The sequence below is a fragment of the Phyllobates terribilis genome, unplaced genomic scaffold (genome assembly GCF_046119375.1).
Source record: "Phyllobates terribilis strain yellow unplaced genomic scaffold, ASM4611937v1 Scaffold_7__3_contigs__length_470593459, whole genome shotgun sequence".
Lineage (NCBI taxonomy): Eukaryota > Metazoa > Chordata > Amphibia > Anura > Dendrobatidae > Phyllobates > Phyllobates terribilis.
Window position 1 is genome coordinate 258,648,981 of NW_027362767.1, and position 15,054 is coordinate 258,664,034.

The following is a 15,054-nucleotide window of genomic DNA, read 5'->3' on the forward strand; positions in this document are numbered from 1 at the left end:
CTCCTCTCTCCAGCTCCTGTCTTTCCTCTCCGCTCCTCTTTGCAGCTCCTGTCTCTACTCTCCGCTCCTCTCTCCAGCCCCTGTCTCTCCTATCCTCTCTCCAGCCCCAGTCTCTCCTTTCCTCTCCTCTCTCCAACCCTGGTCTCTCCTTTCCTCTCCTCTCTCCAGCCCTGGTCTCTCATTTCCTCTCCTCTCTCCAGCCCCTGTCTTTTCTCTCCTCTCTCCAGCCCCTGTCTCACCTCTCCTCTCTCCAGCCTTAGTCTCTCCTTTCATCTCCTCTCTCCAGCCCCTGTCTCACCTCTCCTCTCTCCAGCCCGAGTCTCTCCTTTCCTCTCCTCTCTCCTGCCCCTGTCTCTCCTCTCCTCTCTCCAGCCCCTGTCTCTCCTCTCTCCAGCCCCAGTCTCTCCTCTCCTCTCTCCAGCTCCTGTCTCTCCTCTCTGCTTCTCTTTCCAGCTCCTGTCTTTACTCTCCGCTCCTCTCTCCAGCCCCTGTCTTTCCTCTCCTCTCTCCAGCTCCTGTCCCTCCTCTCCACTCCTCTCTCCAGCCCCGGTCTCTCCACTCCTGTCTCTCCTCTCCCCTCCTCTCTCCAGCCCCGGTCTCTCCTCTCCTGTCTCTCCTCTCCCCTCCTCTCTCCAGCTCCAGTCTCTCCTCTCCTTTCTCCAGCTCTTGTCTCTCCTCTCCCCTCCTCTCTCCAGCCCTGGTCTCTCCTCTCCTGTCTCCAGTTCCTGTCTCTCCTCTCCGCTCCTCTCTCCAGCCCCAGTCTGTCCTCTCCTTTCTCCAGCTCCTGTCTCTCCTCTCCCCTCCTCTCTACAGCCCTGGTCTCTCCTCTCCTGTCTCCAGTTCCTGTCTCTCCTCTCCGCTCCTCTCTCCAGCCCCAGTCTGTCCTCTCCTTTCTCCAGCTCCTGTCTCTCCTCTCCCCTTCTCTCTCCAGCCCTGGTCTCTCCTCTCCTCTCTCCAGCTCCTGTCTCTCCTCTCCCCTCCTCTCTCCAGCCCTGGTCTCTCCTCTCCTCTCTCCAGCCCCGGTCTATCCTCCCTCCAGCCCCGGTCTCTCCTCTCCTCTCTCCAGCCCCGGTCTCTCCTCTCCTCTCTCCAGCCCGGTCTCTCCTCTCCTCTCTCCAGCCCCGGTCTCTTCTCTCCTCTCTCCAGCCCCTGTGTCTCCTCTCGGCTCCTCGCTCCTGTTTCTCCTCTCCCCTCCTTTCTCCAGCCCCTGTCTCTCCTCTCCTCTCTCCAGCCCCGGTCTATCCTCTCCTGTCTCTCCTCTCCCCTCCTCTCTCCAGCTCCAGTCTCTCCTCTCCTTTCTCCAGCCCTTGTCTCTCCTCTCCCCTCCTCTCTCCAGCCCTGGTCTCTCCTCTCCTCTCTCCAGCTCCTGTCTCTCCTCTCCCCTCCTCTCTCCAGCTCCTGTCTCTCCTCTCCCCTCCTCTCTCCACGTCCAGTCTCTTCTCTCCCCTCCTCTCTCCAGCTCCTGTCTCTCCTCTCCCCTCTTCTCTCCAGTCCCGGTCTCTCCTCTCCTCTCTCCAGCTCCTGTCTCTCTTCTCCCCTCCTCTCTCCAGCTCCTATCTCTCCTCTCCTCTCCTGTATCCAGCTCCTGTCTCTCCTCTCCCCTCCTCTCTCCAACTCCTGTCTCTCCTCTCCCCAGCTCCTGTCTCTCTTCTCCCCTCCTCTCTCCAGCTCCTGTCTCTCTTCTCCCCTCCTCTCTCCAGCTCCTGTCTCTCCTCTCCCCTCCTCTCTCCAGCTCCTGTCTCTCCTCTCCGCTCCTCTCTCCAGCTCCTGTCTCTCCTCTCCCCTCCTCTCTACAGCCCCGGTCTCTCCTTTCCTCTCCTCTCACCAGCTCCTGTCTCTCCTCTCCACTCCTCTCTCCAGCTCCTGTCTCTCCTCTCCCCTCCTCTCTCCAGCTCCTGTCTCTCCCCTCCTCTCTCCAGCTCCTGACTCCCCTCTCTACAGCCCCGGTCTCTCCTTTCCTCTCCTCTCTCCAGCTCCTGTCTCTCCTCTCCCCTCCTCTCTCCAGCTCCTGTCTCTTCTCTCCGCTCCTCTCTCCAGCTCCTGACTCGCCTCTCTACAGCTCCGGTCTCTCCTTTCCTCTCCTCTCTCCAGCTCCTGTCTCTCCTCTCCCCTCCTCTCTCCAGCTCCTGTCTCTCTTCTCCCCTCCTCTCTCCAGCTCCTGTCTCTCTTCTCCCCTCCTCTCTCCAGCTCCTGTCTCTCTTCTCCCCTCCTCTCTCCAGCTCCTGTCTCTCCTCTCCCCTCCTCTCTCCAGCTCCTGTCTCTCCTCTCCTCTCCTCTCTCCAGCTCCTGTCTCTCCTCTCCCCTCCTCTCTACAGCCCCGGTCTCTCCTTTCCTCTCCTCTCTCCAGCTCCTGTCTCTCCTCTCCTCTCTCCAGCTCCTGACTCTCCTCTCTACAGCCCCTGTCTCTCCTTTCCTCTCCTCTCTCCAGCTCCTGTCTCTTCTCTCCCCTCCTCTCTCCAGCTCCTGTCTCTCCTCTCCTCTCTCTAGCTCCTGTCTCTCCTCTCCGCTTCTCTCTCCAGTTCCTGACTCTCCTCTCTACAGCCAGGTCTCTCCTCTCCTCTCTCCAGCTCCCGTCTCTCCTCTCTACAGCCAGGTCTCTCCTCTCCTCTCTCCAGCTCCCGTCTCTCCTCTCCGCTCTTCTCTCCATCATTGCTTAGCTGCTTCTTCCTTTGGGTACCGGACTGCACCATTTACCCGCAGCATAGAGGGAGGGATGCAGGGGAATCACCACCCCCGCCCCGTCGCCCCTATTTTTCCGCTTGGTACATTCTAGCTCTGTAGTTACTTGCAGTTAATGACTATTCCATGACCACACACGGGGGGAAGAGTCCGAGGGACGAGACCAAGTGACGGGGGGCAGGGATGAAGATGCTGATCTCGCTCGGTCGCCGAGGAGACAGACTGAAGAGCAGCGAGCAGAGCGGCCGGAGCAGCTGGCGGTTCACCGGTCTCACGGCTCTGTGGCTCTGTCCCTCGCTGCCTGGACCGGTGCACAGGGACTGTTAGCAGCGCTGTAGTGACCGGATCTCGTCTTTTACCAGATTGGTCACCGACGGGAGCAGAGTGGACCGGTGCCTGCAGACGTAGCCGTGACCCCGCTCCTGCCGGCACAGCACACCCCCGCGGTCTCCGGTGACTGACCGGCCCTTACTGGTACCGGGAGCGGAGCGAGTACCGGGCGCATGATGAATTACCTACGGCGCCGCCTGTCGGACAGTAACTTCATGGCAAATCTGCCCAACGGCTACATGAGCGACCTCCAGCGGCCGGAGCCGCAAGCTCCGCCACCCGTCGTGTCCCCAGTACCGCCGGCCGTGTCCCCGGAGCCCAGCACCGGCGGCGGTGGCGGCTTCTTCTCATCACTCTCCAATGCGGTGAAGCAGACAACGGCCGCCCTCAGCGAGCAGGTGTCCACCGCGGCCGGCGGCGTGTCCGGGGCGGCGTCCAGAGGGGCCAAAGTGCTGCTGGTGGTGGACGAGCCGCACACGGACTGGTGAGCACCGGGGAGGGGGGTCCAGGAGGGAGGAGAGGACCGGGGAGAGGTGAGGAGGACCGGGAGAGGGGGTCCAGGAGGGAGGAGAGGACCGGGGAGAGGTGAGGAGGACCGGGGAGAGGTGAGGAGGACCGGGGAGAGGGGGTCCAGGAGGGAGGAGGGGGCAGGAGGACCGGGCAGAGGGGCTTCAGGAGGGAGGAGGGGGCAGGAGGACCGGGCAGAGGGGGTCCAGAAGGGAGGCGAGGAGGGGGGACTGGGGAGAGGGGGTCCAGGAGTGAGGACAGGACCGGGGAGAGGGGATCCAGGAGGGAGGAGAGGACAGGGAAGAGGTGGGGAGGACCGGGGAGAGGGAGTCCAGGAGGGAGGATAGGACCGGGGAGAGGGGGTCCAGGAGGGAGGACAGGACCTGGGAGAGGTAGGGAGGACTGGGAAGAGGGAGTCCAGGAGGGAGGAGAGGGGAGGAGGACTGGGCAGAGGGTCCAGGAGGGAGGACAGAACCGGGGAGAGGGTGTCCAGGAGGGAGGACAGGACCGGGGAGAGGGGGTCCAGGAGGGAGGAGAGGACCGGGGAAAGGTGGGGAGGACCGGGGAAAGGGGGTCCAGGAGGGAGGAGAGGGGAAGAGGACCGGGCTGAGGGAGTCCAAGAGGGAGGAGAGGGGGGGGACCAGGGAGAGGGGGTCCAGGAGGGAGGACAGGACCGGGGAGAGGGGGTCCAGGAGGGAGGAGAGGAGCGGGGAGAGGGGGTCCAGGAGGGAGGAGAGGACCGGAGAGAGGGGGTCCAGGAGGGAGGACAGGACCGGGGAGAGGTGGGGAGCACAGGGAAGAGGAGGTCCAGGAGGGAGGGAGAAGAGGACCAGGGAGAGGTGGGGGAGAACCGGGGAGAGGGAGTCCAGGAGGGAGGACAGGACCGGGGAGAGGTGGGGAGCACCGGGGTGAGGGGGATCCAGGAGGGAGGAGAGGACCGGGGAGGGGGAGGACCGGGAAGAGGTGGGTCCAGAAAGGAAGTAGAGGACCGGGGAGAGGTGGGGAGGACTAGAGAGAAAAGAGGACCGGGGAGAGGGGGATCCAGGAGGGAGCACAGGACCGGGGAGAGGTGGAGAGAACTAGAGAGAAGAGAGGACCAGGGAAGGAGGGGGAACCGGGGAAAGGGGGGTCCAGAAGGGAGGACATGACCAGGGAGAGGTGGGGAGGACCGTGGAGAGGGGGGGTCCAGGAGGGAGGACCAGGGAGAGGGAGTCCAGGAGGGAGGACAGGACCAGGGAGAGGTGGGGAGCACGAGGGGGTGGGGTCCAGGAGGGAGGACAGCATCTGAGAGAGGTGGGGAGCACAGGTGAGAGGGGGTCCAGGGGGGAGGAAAGGATCGGGGAGAGGTGGGGGAGAATGGGGAGAGGGATCCAGGAGGGAGGAGAGGATTGGGGAGGTGGGGGACCGGGGAGAGGTGGGGAGGACTAGAGAGAGGAGAGGAACAGGGAGAGGTGGGTCCAGAAAGGAAGTAGAGGACCGGGGAGAGGTGGGGAGGACTAGAGAGAAGAGAGGACCGGGGAGAGGAGGGTCCAGGAGGGAGCACAGGACCGGGTCGAGGTGGAGAGGACTAGAGAGGAACGGGGAAGGAGGGGGAACCGGGGAGAGGAGGGTCCAGGAGGTAGTACAGTATCGGGGAGAGGGGGTAGGACTGGGGAGAGGGACAAGAGAGAGGAGAGGACCGGGGAGAGGGACAGACGGCAGGGGACAAAAGGGAGGAAGGGGAGAGAGGGGCCAAAGTTCTTCTTGTGGTGGACGAGCCGCACATGGACTGGTGAGCACAGGGATCGGCAAGGAAGAGTAGAAGAGGACTGGGGAGAGGGATGACAAGACCAGGGAAAAGGAGGACCGGAAAAGAGAGAGCCTTGGAGGGCAGGAGACAAGAGGGAGGACTGGGGATAGAGGGAAGACAGCACAATATATGGAAGACATCGGGATAGAGGGCCGGATGGAGAACATGGGACAAGAGGGAGAATCGGGCACAAGAGGGGCTTGGAGGGTGAGAAGGACCATGTTACAAGAGGGAGTACAGAGTGATAGAGGGACATGGGGACAAGAGGGCCGACGGGGCTATCCAGGCAACGGAAAAAAGAGGCAGGGGGAGTGAGGACTGGAGTGTAGAAGGCAGGGGACCAGAGGAGCATGGGGAGAGAGGACCGGGGTATAGAGGGCATGGGACAAGATTAGCAATGGGAGGGAGAACTGGGGTATTATTGGCAGAGGACAAAGAGGGGCATGGCAAGGGAGATTTTGGATACAGAGGTCAGTGGGCAAGAGGGGCAGAGAACAAGAAGGCGTGGAGTGTGAGAAGAGTATAAAGGGAGGGGACAAGAGGGGCATGAGGATGAAGGAGGGTCATAAGGGCATTGAGGTGAGATTGGGAAGGGCAGGAGGTGGAAGGTGAGATAAGGAAGAACAGTGACTGGTTGAGATGTGCAAGGTCTTGGCTTACTTCGGTAGGGCCAGGGTATAGGGGTGATTTGATGAATGGCAAGGTGACTTAAAGAAGTTTTCAAGTGCCAGTCACATCGGAGGTGAGTGGTGCTGATGATTTTACGACCCCACACATCTACTGATTGTGCATCTTTGTAGGTATGTGGGGTCGTAATGTCATCGATCCCGCTCACCTCTGATGTGGAAGTAACTGGAGTCAGGTGTCCCCTTTAAAGAACGGTAAGGTTTAGGGATGACTTAAAGAAGGAGAGGGTATTAGCTGACTTGTGAAAGGGCAGGGCGTAGAGAAAACGGCAAGCTTGAGCAGTGACTTTGGAAAGTGCATGGCTTTGTGATGACTTGAGGGGGTGATGGTATTGGGGTGACTTACTGGAGTTATCCGGCATCTGTCACTTCAACGTCAGAGGTGAGCTGTGTCTACGTCATCATGACCCCACATACATGCTGAGATTCTTGTGCAATAGACAGGTATCATGCTTTCTAATGAGCAGGACATGTACATGATACCTGCTAATTGTGCACACGACTCAGGAGACATATGGGGTCATAACGGCATCGGCACTGCTCAACCAGCACTGGATAGCTCCTCTAAGGAAGGGCAGCGTGACTTAAAGGGAATCTGTCAGTAGGATCTACCCTCCTAAGCCGTCTATATGGGCCTGCAGGTCATAGGAAACCAAATAAAATGATACCTTGATATCTGATCTGATGTCTTATTCCAGAGAAATCCACATTTTTTTTAATATGTACATGAGACAGCTTAGAAGGGTTGATCCTGCTAACGGACTCCCTGTAAAAAGGGCAGGTTTCAGGATTGGGGGGGACATTAGGCCTAGAGCTTTGCTGTTTCATCAGTGTTTGATTCATGGGGGGTCTCACTCCTGCCTGTGCTAGGCGATTGTTAGTGAGCGATGCACCCTCTTTGCTCTTTTACCTATAAGCATGGGGCTCAATGGTGTCCTAGGCTGGCTCTGTTGGTGCTTGTCCGGTCAGCTTACTGGTAATGCAGTAGATATGTGACATGTGCTCTGATATCACAGACTATACTGAACCCCTTGAGCATGCGTGGTGTATCACATCATTGGGAATATCACCCCCATCTCTCCCGGCGTGCGGTCACTTTGCAGCCAGAGGCATGAACTAGAGCTGGAATCCTTTTAGCTAATAACCATTGAAGATGAGCAGATGGCCTCGTCTCCTTTGGTCAATGATGTGCATAAACTAATTGCAGCAACCTGGTACTCAATCTGAGGGTCTAGTGGCCGCAGCAGCCGGTGTGTGGTGCTATGTGGAAGTCTGGAGGAGGGAATGGGAAGGATTAGGGGAATGTTCGTGATGTGTGACTGTAGAGGTCTTCAGTGTATTCCCAAGGTTGTTTCACCAAGACATCTTCTTCTCTAAAAGCTTCTGTTCTGGGGAATCAGCTGATCAGCAGCTCTGTGAGCCAATGTCAGGCCAATTCTGGACAGCGGTCATCTAATGTCTATGGGCAGATCAAGGATCTTGGAGTAACATGAGGAGATGATAGGAGTTGGAACAGTAAAGATCGAGGGTATGGATGGGAAGAGGGAGGAGAAGATCAAAGGTCAAACATAGAGGGCATTAATTGTATATTATGGACAGACGGCAGGACAGGGAATTTATGGACTTAAAGCAAAAGAGTACGGAGAATGGGAGATTGAGGGTCTGAGGAAGGTCAGAAACACAGGGGACGTGGCAATGACCAGAACCTTGCATCTACTATAATACTGCCCCTATGTACAATAATATGAGTACCATAATATTGCCCCTATGTACAAGAATATAAGTACTATAATACTGCTCCTATGTACAAGAATATAACTACTATAATACTGCCCCTATGTACAAGAATATAACTACTATAATACTGCCCATATGTACAAGAATATAACTACTATAATACTGCCCCCTATGTACAAGAATATAACTACTATAATACTGCTCCTATGTACAAGAATATAACTACTATAATACTGCCCCCTATGTACAAGAATATAACTACTATAATACTGTCTCCTATGTACAAGAATATAACTACTATAATACTGCCCCCTATGTACAAGAATATAACTACTATAATACTGCTCCCATGTACAATAATATAACTACTATAATGCTGCCCCCTATGTACAAGAATATAACTACTATAATACTGCCCCCTATGTACAAGAATACAACTATTATAATACTGCCCCTATGTACAATAATATGAGTACCATAATATTGCCCCTATGTACAAGAATATAACTACTATAATACTGCTCCTATGTACAAGAATATAACTACTATAATACTGCCCCTATGTACAAGAATATAACTACTATAATACTGCCCATATGTACAAGAATATAACTACTATAATACTGCCCCCTATGTACAAGAATATAACTACTATAATACTGCTCCTATGTACAAGAATATAACTACTATAATACTGCCCCCTATGTACAAGAATATAACTACTATAATACTGTCTCCTATGTACAAGAATATAACTACTATAATACTGCCCCCTATGTACAAGAATATAACTACTATAATACTGCTCCCATGTACAATAATATAACTACTATAATGCTGCCCCCTATGTACAAGAATATAACTACTATAATACTGCCCCCTATGTACAAGAATACAACTATTATAATACTGCCCCCTATGTACAAGAATATAACTACTATAATACTGCCCATATGTACAAGAATATAACTACTATAATACTGCTCCTATGTACAAGAATATAACTACTATAATACTGCTCCTATGTACAAGAATATAACTACTATAATGCTGCCCTCTATGTACAATAATATAACTACTATAATACTGCTCCTAAGTACAAGAATATAACTACTATAATACTGCCCCCTATGTGCAAAAATATAACTACTATAATACTGCCCCTATGTACAAGAATATAACTACTATAATACTGCCCCTATGTACAAGAATATAACTACTATAATACTACCCCTATGTACAAGAATATAACTATTATAATACTGCCCCCTATGTACAAGAATATAACTACTATAATACTGCGGATATGTACAAGAATATAACTACTATAATACTGCCCCCTATGTACAAGAATATAACTACTATAATACTGCCCCCTATGTACAAGAATATAACTATTATAATACTGCCCCCTATGTACAAGAATATAACTACTATAATACTGCCCATATGTACAATAATATAACTACTATAATACTGCCCCCTATGTACAAGAATATAACTACTATAATACTGCCCCCTATGTACAAGAATATAACTACTATAATACAGCCCCTATGTACAAGAATGTAAATATTATAATACTGCCCACTATGTACAAGAATATAACTACTATAATACTGCCCCCTATGTACAAGAACATAACTACTATAATAGTGCCCCTATATACAAGAATATAAATACTATAATACTGCCCCCTATGTACAAGAATATAACTGCTATAATACTGCTCCTATGTACAACAATATAACTACTATAATACTGCCCCCTATGTACAAGAATATAACTATTTTAATACTGTCCCCTATGTACAAGAATATAACTACTATAATAGTGCCCCTATATACAAGAATATAACTACTATAATACTGTCCCCTATGTAGAAGAATATAACTATTATAATACTGCCCCCTATGTACAATAATATAACTACTATAATACTGCCCCCTATGTACAAGAATATAACTACTACAATACTGCCCCCTATGTACAAGAATATAACTACTATAATACAGCCCCTATGTACAAGAATGTAAATATTATAATACTGCCCACTATGTACAAGAATATAACTACTATAATACTGCCCCCTATGTACAAGAACATAACTACTATAATAGTGCCCCTATATACAAGAATATAAATACTATAATACTGCCCCCTATGTACAAGAATATAACTGCTATAATACTGCTCCTATGTACAACAATATAACTACTATAATACTGCCCCCTATGTACAAGAATATAACTATTTTAATACTGTCCCCTATGTACAAGAATATAACTACTATAATAGTGCCCCTATATACAAGAATATAACTACTATAATACTGTCCCCTATGTAGAAGAATATAACTATTATAATGCTGCCCCCTATGTACAAGAATATAACTACTATAATACTGCCCCCTATGTACAAGAATATAACTATTATAATACTGTGCCCTATGTACAAGAATATAACTACTATAATAGTGCCCCTATATACAAGAATATAACTACTATAATACTGCCCCCTATGTACAAGAATATATCTGCTATAATACTGCTTCTGTGTACAAGAATATAACTACTATAATACTGCTCCTATGTACAAGAATATAACTACTATAATACTGCCTCCTATGTAGAAGAATATAACTATTATAATACTGCCCCCTATGTACAAGAATATAACTACTATAATACTGCCCCTATGTACAAAAATATAGCTAATATAATACTGCCCCTATGTACAAGACTATAACTACTATAATACTGCCCCTATCTACAAGAATATAACTACTATAATACTGCCGCTATGTATAATAATATAACTAATATAATACTGCCCCTGTGTGCAAGAATAAAACTACTATCATATTGCTCCTATGTACCGGACTATAACTGCTATAATACTGCCCCCTATGTACAAGAATATAACTATTATAATACTGCTCCTATGTACAAGAATATAACTACTATAATACTGCCCTCTATGTACAAGAATATAACTACTATAATACTGCTCATATGTACAAGAATATAACTACTATAATACTGCTCCCTATGTACAAGAATATGACTACTATAATACTGCCCCTATGTACAAGAATATAACTACTATAATACTGCCCCTATGTACAAGAATATAACTACTATAATGCTGCCCCCTATGTCCAAGAATATAGCTACTATAATACAGCCCTTAAGTACAAGAATATAAATACTGTAACGGGTCTGGGAGGTGGAACCTCTGAGCTATTTATACAAAGGGGCAGTCTTTGTAAGGAGGCAGGTGGCTCCCAGGGAAGGCGGGAAGGTAGGCAAGGCAGGAGACAAGAACAGTCTCTGGGTAGAAGGACAGAACGGACACGGCAAGTGACGGGAACAGTCTCTTGACAGGCGGGTGGTCACGGCAAGTGACAGCAGAGCCTCCAGGTAGGCTAGCAGGCAGGTAACAGGTGAGCGCTCCCAGGTGAGCGGGCAAGAGTCTCTGGACAGGCAGGTGGTCACAGCAAGTGACGGCAGAGCCTCCTGGTAGGCTAGCAGGCAGGTAGCAGGTGGGCGCTCCAGGTGAGCGGGCAAGAGTCTCTGGACAGGCAGGTGGTCACAGCAAGTGACGGCTAAGCCTCCTGGTAGGCTAGCAGGCAGGTAGCAGGTGGGCGCTCCAGGTGAGCGGGCAAGAGTCTCTGGACAGGCAGGTGGTCACAGCAAGTGACGGCTAAGCCTCCAGGTAGGCTAGCAGGCAGGTAGCAGGTGGGCGCTCCCAAGTGAGCGGGCAAGAGTCTCTGGACAGGCAGGTGGTCACAGCAAGTGACGGCTAAGCCTCCAGGTAGGCTAGCCGGCAGGTAGCAGGTGAGCGCTCCCAGGTGAGCGGGTAAGAGTCTCACGGCTGGCTGGCAGGTGGTCATGGCAAATGACGGCAGAGCCTCCAGGTAGGCTAGCAGGCAGGTAGCAGGTGGGCGCTCCCAGGTGAGCGGGCAGACTGATCCATAGACAGACTGGAAGGTGCTGGTAGACAGACTGTCGGACCGCAGGAATGCAAGCAGATAGACAGGTATCAGGCAGGTATCAATCAGGAATCTGGCAGGTAACTGGCAGGTATCTGGTAACGGGACCTGAGGGCTGAAGCAGAGTTGATAGGCTTTGCAACAACATTGCTCGGGCACCTCCATTTTGGAGGAGGTGCCTTATATATGGTGAGATCCTCCGGCCATTGGCCGGGGACTCCTTAGGACGGCGCGCGCGCCCCCTTTAAGAGAGGGGGAGCGCGCGCGCCCTAAGCACAGTGCCCGGGAAGCAGCGCGCGCTGCCAGCAGAGCGGGAGGAAGACGCCGGGCACGGAGCGGAGAGGCGAGGGGAACGGCGTCCCTACCTAGCAGGAGGCAGGGACGCCGACGCTACAAATACTATAATACTGCCCTCTATGTACAAGAATATAACTACTATAATACTGCTCCAATGTACAATAATATAACTACTATAATGCTGCTCCTATGTGCAAGAATATAACTACTATTATACTGCCTCCTATGTACAAGAATATAACTACTATAATACTGCTCCTATGTACAAGAACATAACTACTATAATACAGCCCTTAAGTACAAGAATATAAATACTATAATACTGCCCTCTATGTACAAGAATATAACTACTATAATACTGCTCCAATGTACAATAATATAACTACTATAATGCTGCCCCCTATGTACAAGAATATAACTACTATAATACTGCCCCATAAGTACAAGAATATAACTACTATAATACTACCCCCTATGTACAAGAATATAACTACTATACTACTGCTCCCATGTACAAGAATATAACTACTATAATACTGCCCCATATGTAAAAGAATATAACTACTATAATACTGCCCCTATATACAAGAATATAACTACTATATAACTGCCCCCTATGTACAAGAATATAACTGCTATAATACTGCCCCCTATGTACAAGAATATAACTACTATAATACTGCTCTTATGTACAAGAATAAAACTACTATAATACTGCCCCCTATGTAAAAGAATATAACTATTATAATACTGTCCCCTATGTACAAGAATATAACTAGTATAATAGTGCCCCTATGTACAAGAATATAACTACTATAATACTGCCTCTATGTACAAGAATATAACTACTATAATACTGCTGCCCCCTATGTACAAGAATATAACTGCTATAATACTGCCCCCTATGTACAAGAATATAACTACTATAATACAGCTCCTATGTACAAGAATATAACTACTATAATACTGCCCCTATGTACAAGAATATAACTATTATAATACTGCCCCCTATGTACAAGAATATAACTACTATAATACTGCCCCTATGTACAAGAATATAACTACTATAATACTGCCCCCAATGTACAAGATATAACTACTATAATACTGTCCTTATGTACCAAAATATAACTACTATAGCACTGCCTCCTATGTACAAGAATATAACTACTATATTACTCCCCCTATGTACAAGAATATAACTACTATAATACTGCTCCCTATATACAATAATATAACTACTATAATGCTGCCCCCATGTACAAGAATATAACTACTATAATACTGCTCCTATGTACAAGAATATAACTACTATTATACTGCCTCCTATATACAAGAATATAACTATTATAATACTGTCCCCTTTGTACAAGAATATAACTATTATAATACTGCCCCCCTATGTACAAGAATATAACTACTATAACACTGCCCCCTATATCCAAGAATATAACTACTATAATACTGCCCCCTATGTACAAGAATATAACTGCTATAATACTACCCCCTATGTACAAGAATATAACTACTATAATACTGCCCCCTATGTACAAGAATATAACTACTATAATACTGCCCCAATGTACAAGATATTACTACTATAATAGTGCCCCTATGTACAAGAATATAACTAATATAATACTGCCCCTATGTACAATAATATAACTACTATAATACTGCCCCCTATGTACAACAAAATAACTACTATAATACTGCTCCTATGTACAAGAATATAACTACTATAATACTGCCCCTATGTACAAGAATATAGTTACTATAATACTGCTCCTATGTACAAGATTATAACTACTATAATACTGCTCCTATGTACAATAATATAACTACTATAATACTGCCCCCTATGTACAAGAATATAACTATTATAATACTGCCCCCTATGTACAAGAATATAACTACTATAATACTGCCCCTATGTACAAGAATATAACTACTATAATACTGCCCCCTATGTACAAGAATATAACTAGTATAATACTGCCCCCTATGTACAAGAATATAACTACTATAATACTGCCCCTATGTACAAGAATATAACTACTATAATACTGCCCCCTATGTACAAGAATATAACTACTATAATACTGCCCCCTATGTACAAGAATATAACTACTATAATACTGCCCCAATGTACAAGATATTACTACTATAATAGTGCCCCTATGTACAAGAATATAACTACTATAATACTGCCCCTATGTACAATAATATAACTACTATAATACTGCCCCCTATGTACAACAAAATAACTACTATAATACTGCTCCTATGTACAAGAATATAACTACTATAATACTGCCCCTATGTACAAGAATATAGTTACTATAATACTGCTCCTATGTACAAGATTATAACTACTATAATACTGCTCCTATGTACAAGAATATAACTACTATAATACTGCCCCCTATGTACAAGAATATAACTATTATAATACTGCCCCCTATGTACAAGAATATAACTACTATAATACTGCCCCTATGTACAAGAGTATAACTACTATAATACTGCCCCCTATGTACAAGAATATAACTACTATGATACTGCCCTCAGTGTACAAGATATAACTACTATAATACTGTCCCTATGTACAAAAATATAACTACTATAATACTGCCCCTATGTACAAGAATATAACTACTATAACACTGCCTCCTATGTACAAGAATATAACTACTATATTACTCCCCCTATGTACAAGAATATAACTACTATAATACTGCCCCCTATGTACAAGAATATAACTACTATAATGCTGCCCCCTATGTACAAGAATATAACTACTATAATACTGCTCCTATGTACAAGAATATAACTATTATACTGCCTTCTATATACAAGAATATAACTATTATAATACTGTCCCCTTTGTACAAGAATATAACTAGTATAATAGTGCCCTTATATACAAGAATATAACTACTATAATACTGCCCCCTATGTACAAGAATATAACGGCTATAATACTACCCCCTATGTACAAGAATATAACTACTATAATACTGCTCCTATGCACA

At 47.8% G+C, this 15,054-nt stretch overlaps 1 protein-coding gene across 4 annotated transcripts in view; it reads left to right on the plus strand.

Moving 5' to 3' along the window:
• The first annotated feature begins 2,767 nt into the window (after positions 1-2,767).
• SYN1 (synapsin I) overlaps positions 2,768-15,054 on the plus strand; it is a 94,201-nt gene continuing 81,914 nt past the window's right edge. For 3 of the 4 annotated variants that reach the window (XM_073640458.1, XM_073640454.1, XM_073640457.1), the window contains exon 1: positions 2,769-3,493. In XM_073640458.1, the coding sequence (XP_073496559.1) occupies positions 3,183-3,493 (311 nt within the window). In that variant the 5' untranslated portion in view covers positions 2,769-3,182. Of the gene's footprint in view, positions 3,494-15,054 lie in introns of all 4 variants that reach the window. The other variant, XM_073640456.1, reaches the window with a different exon arrangement.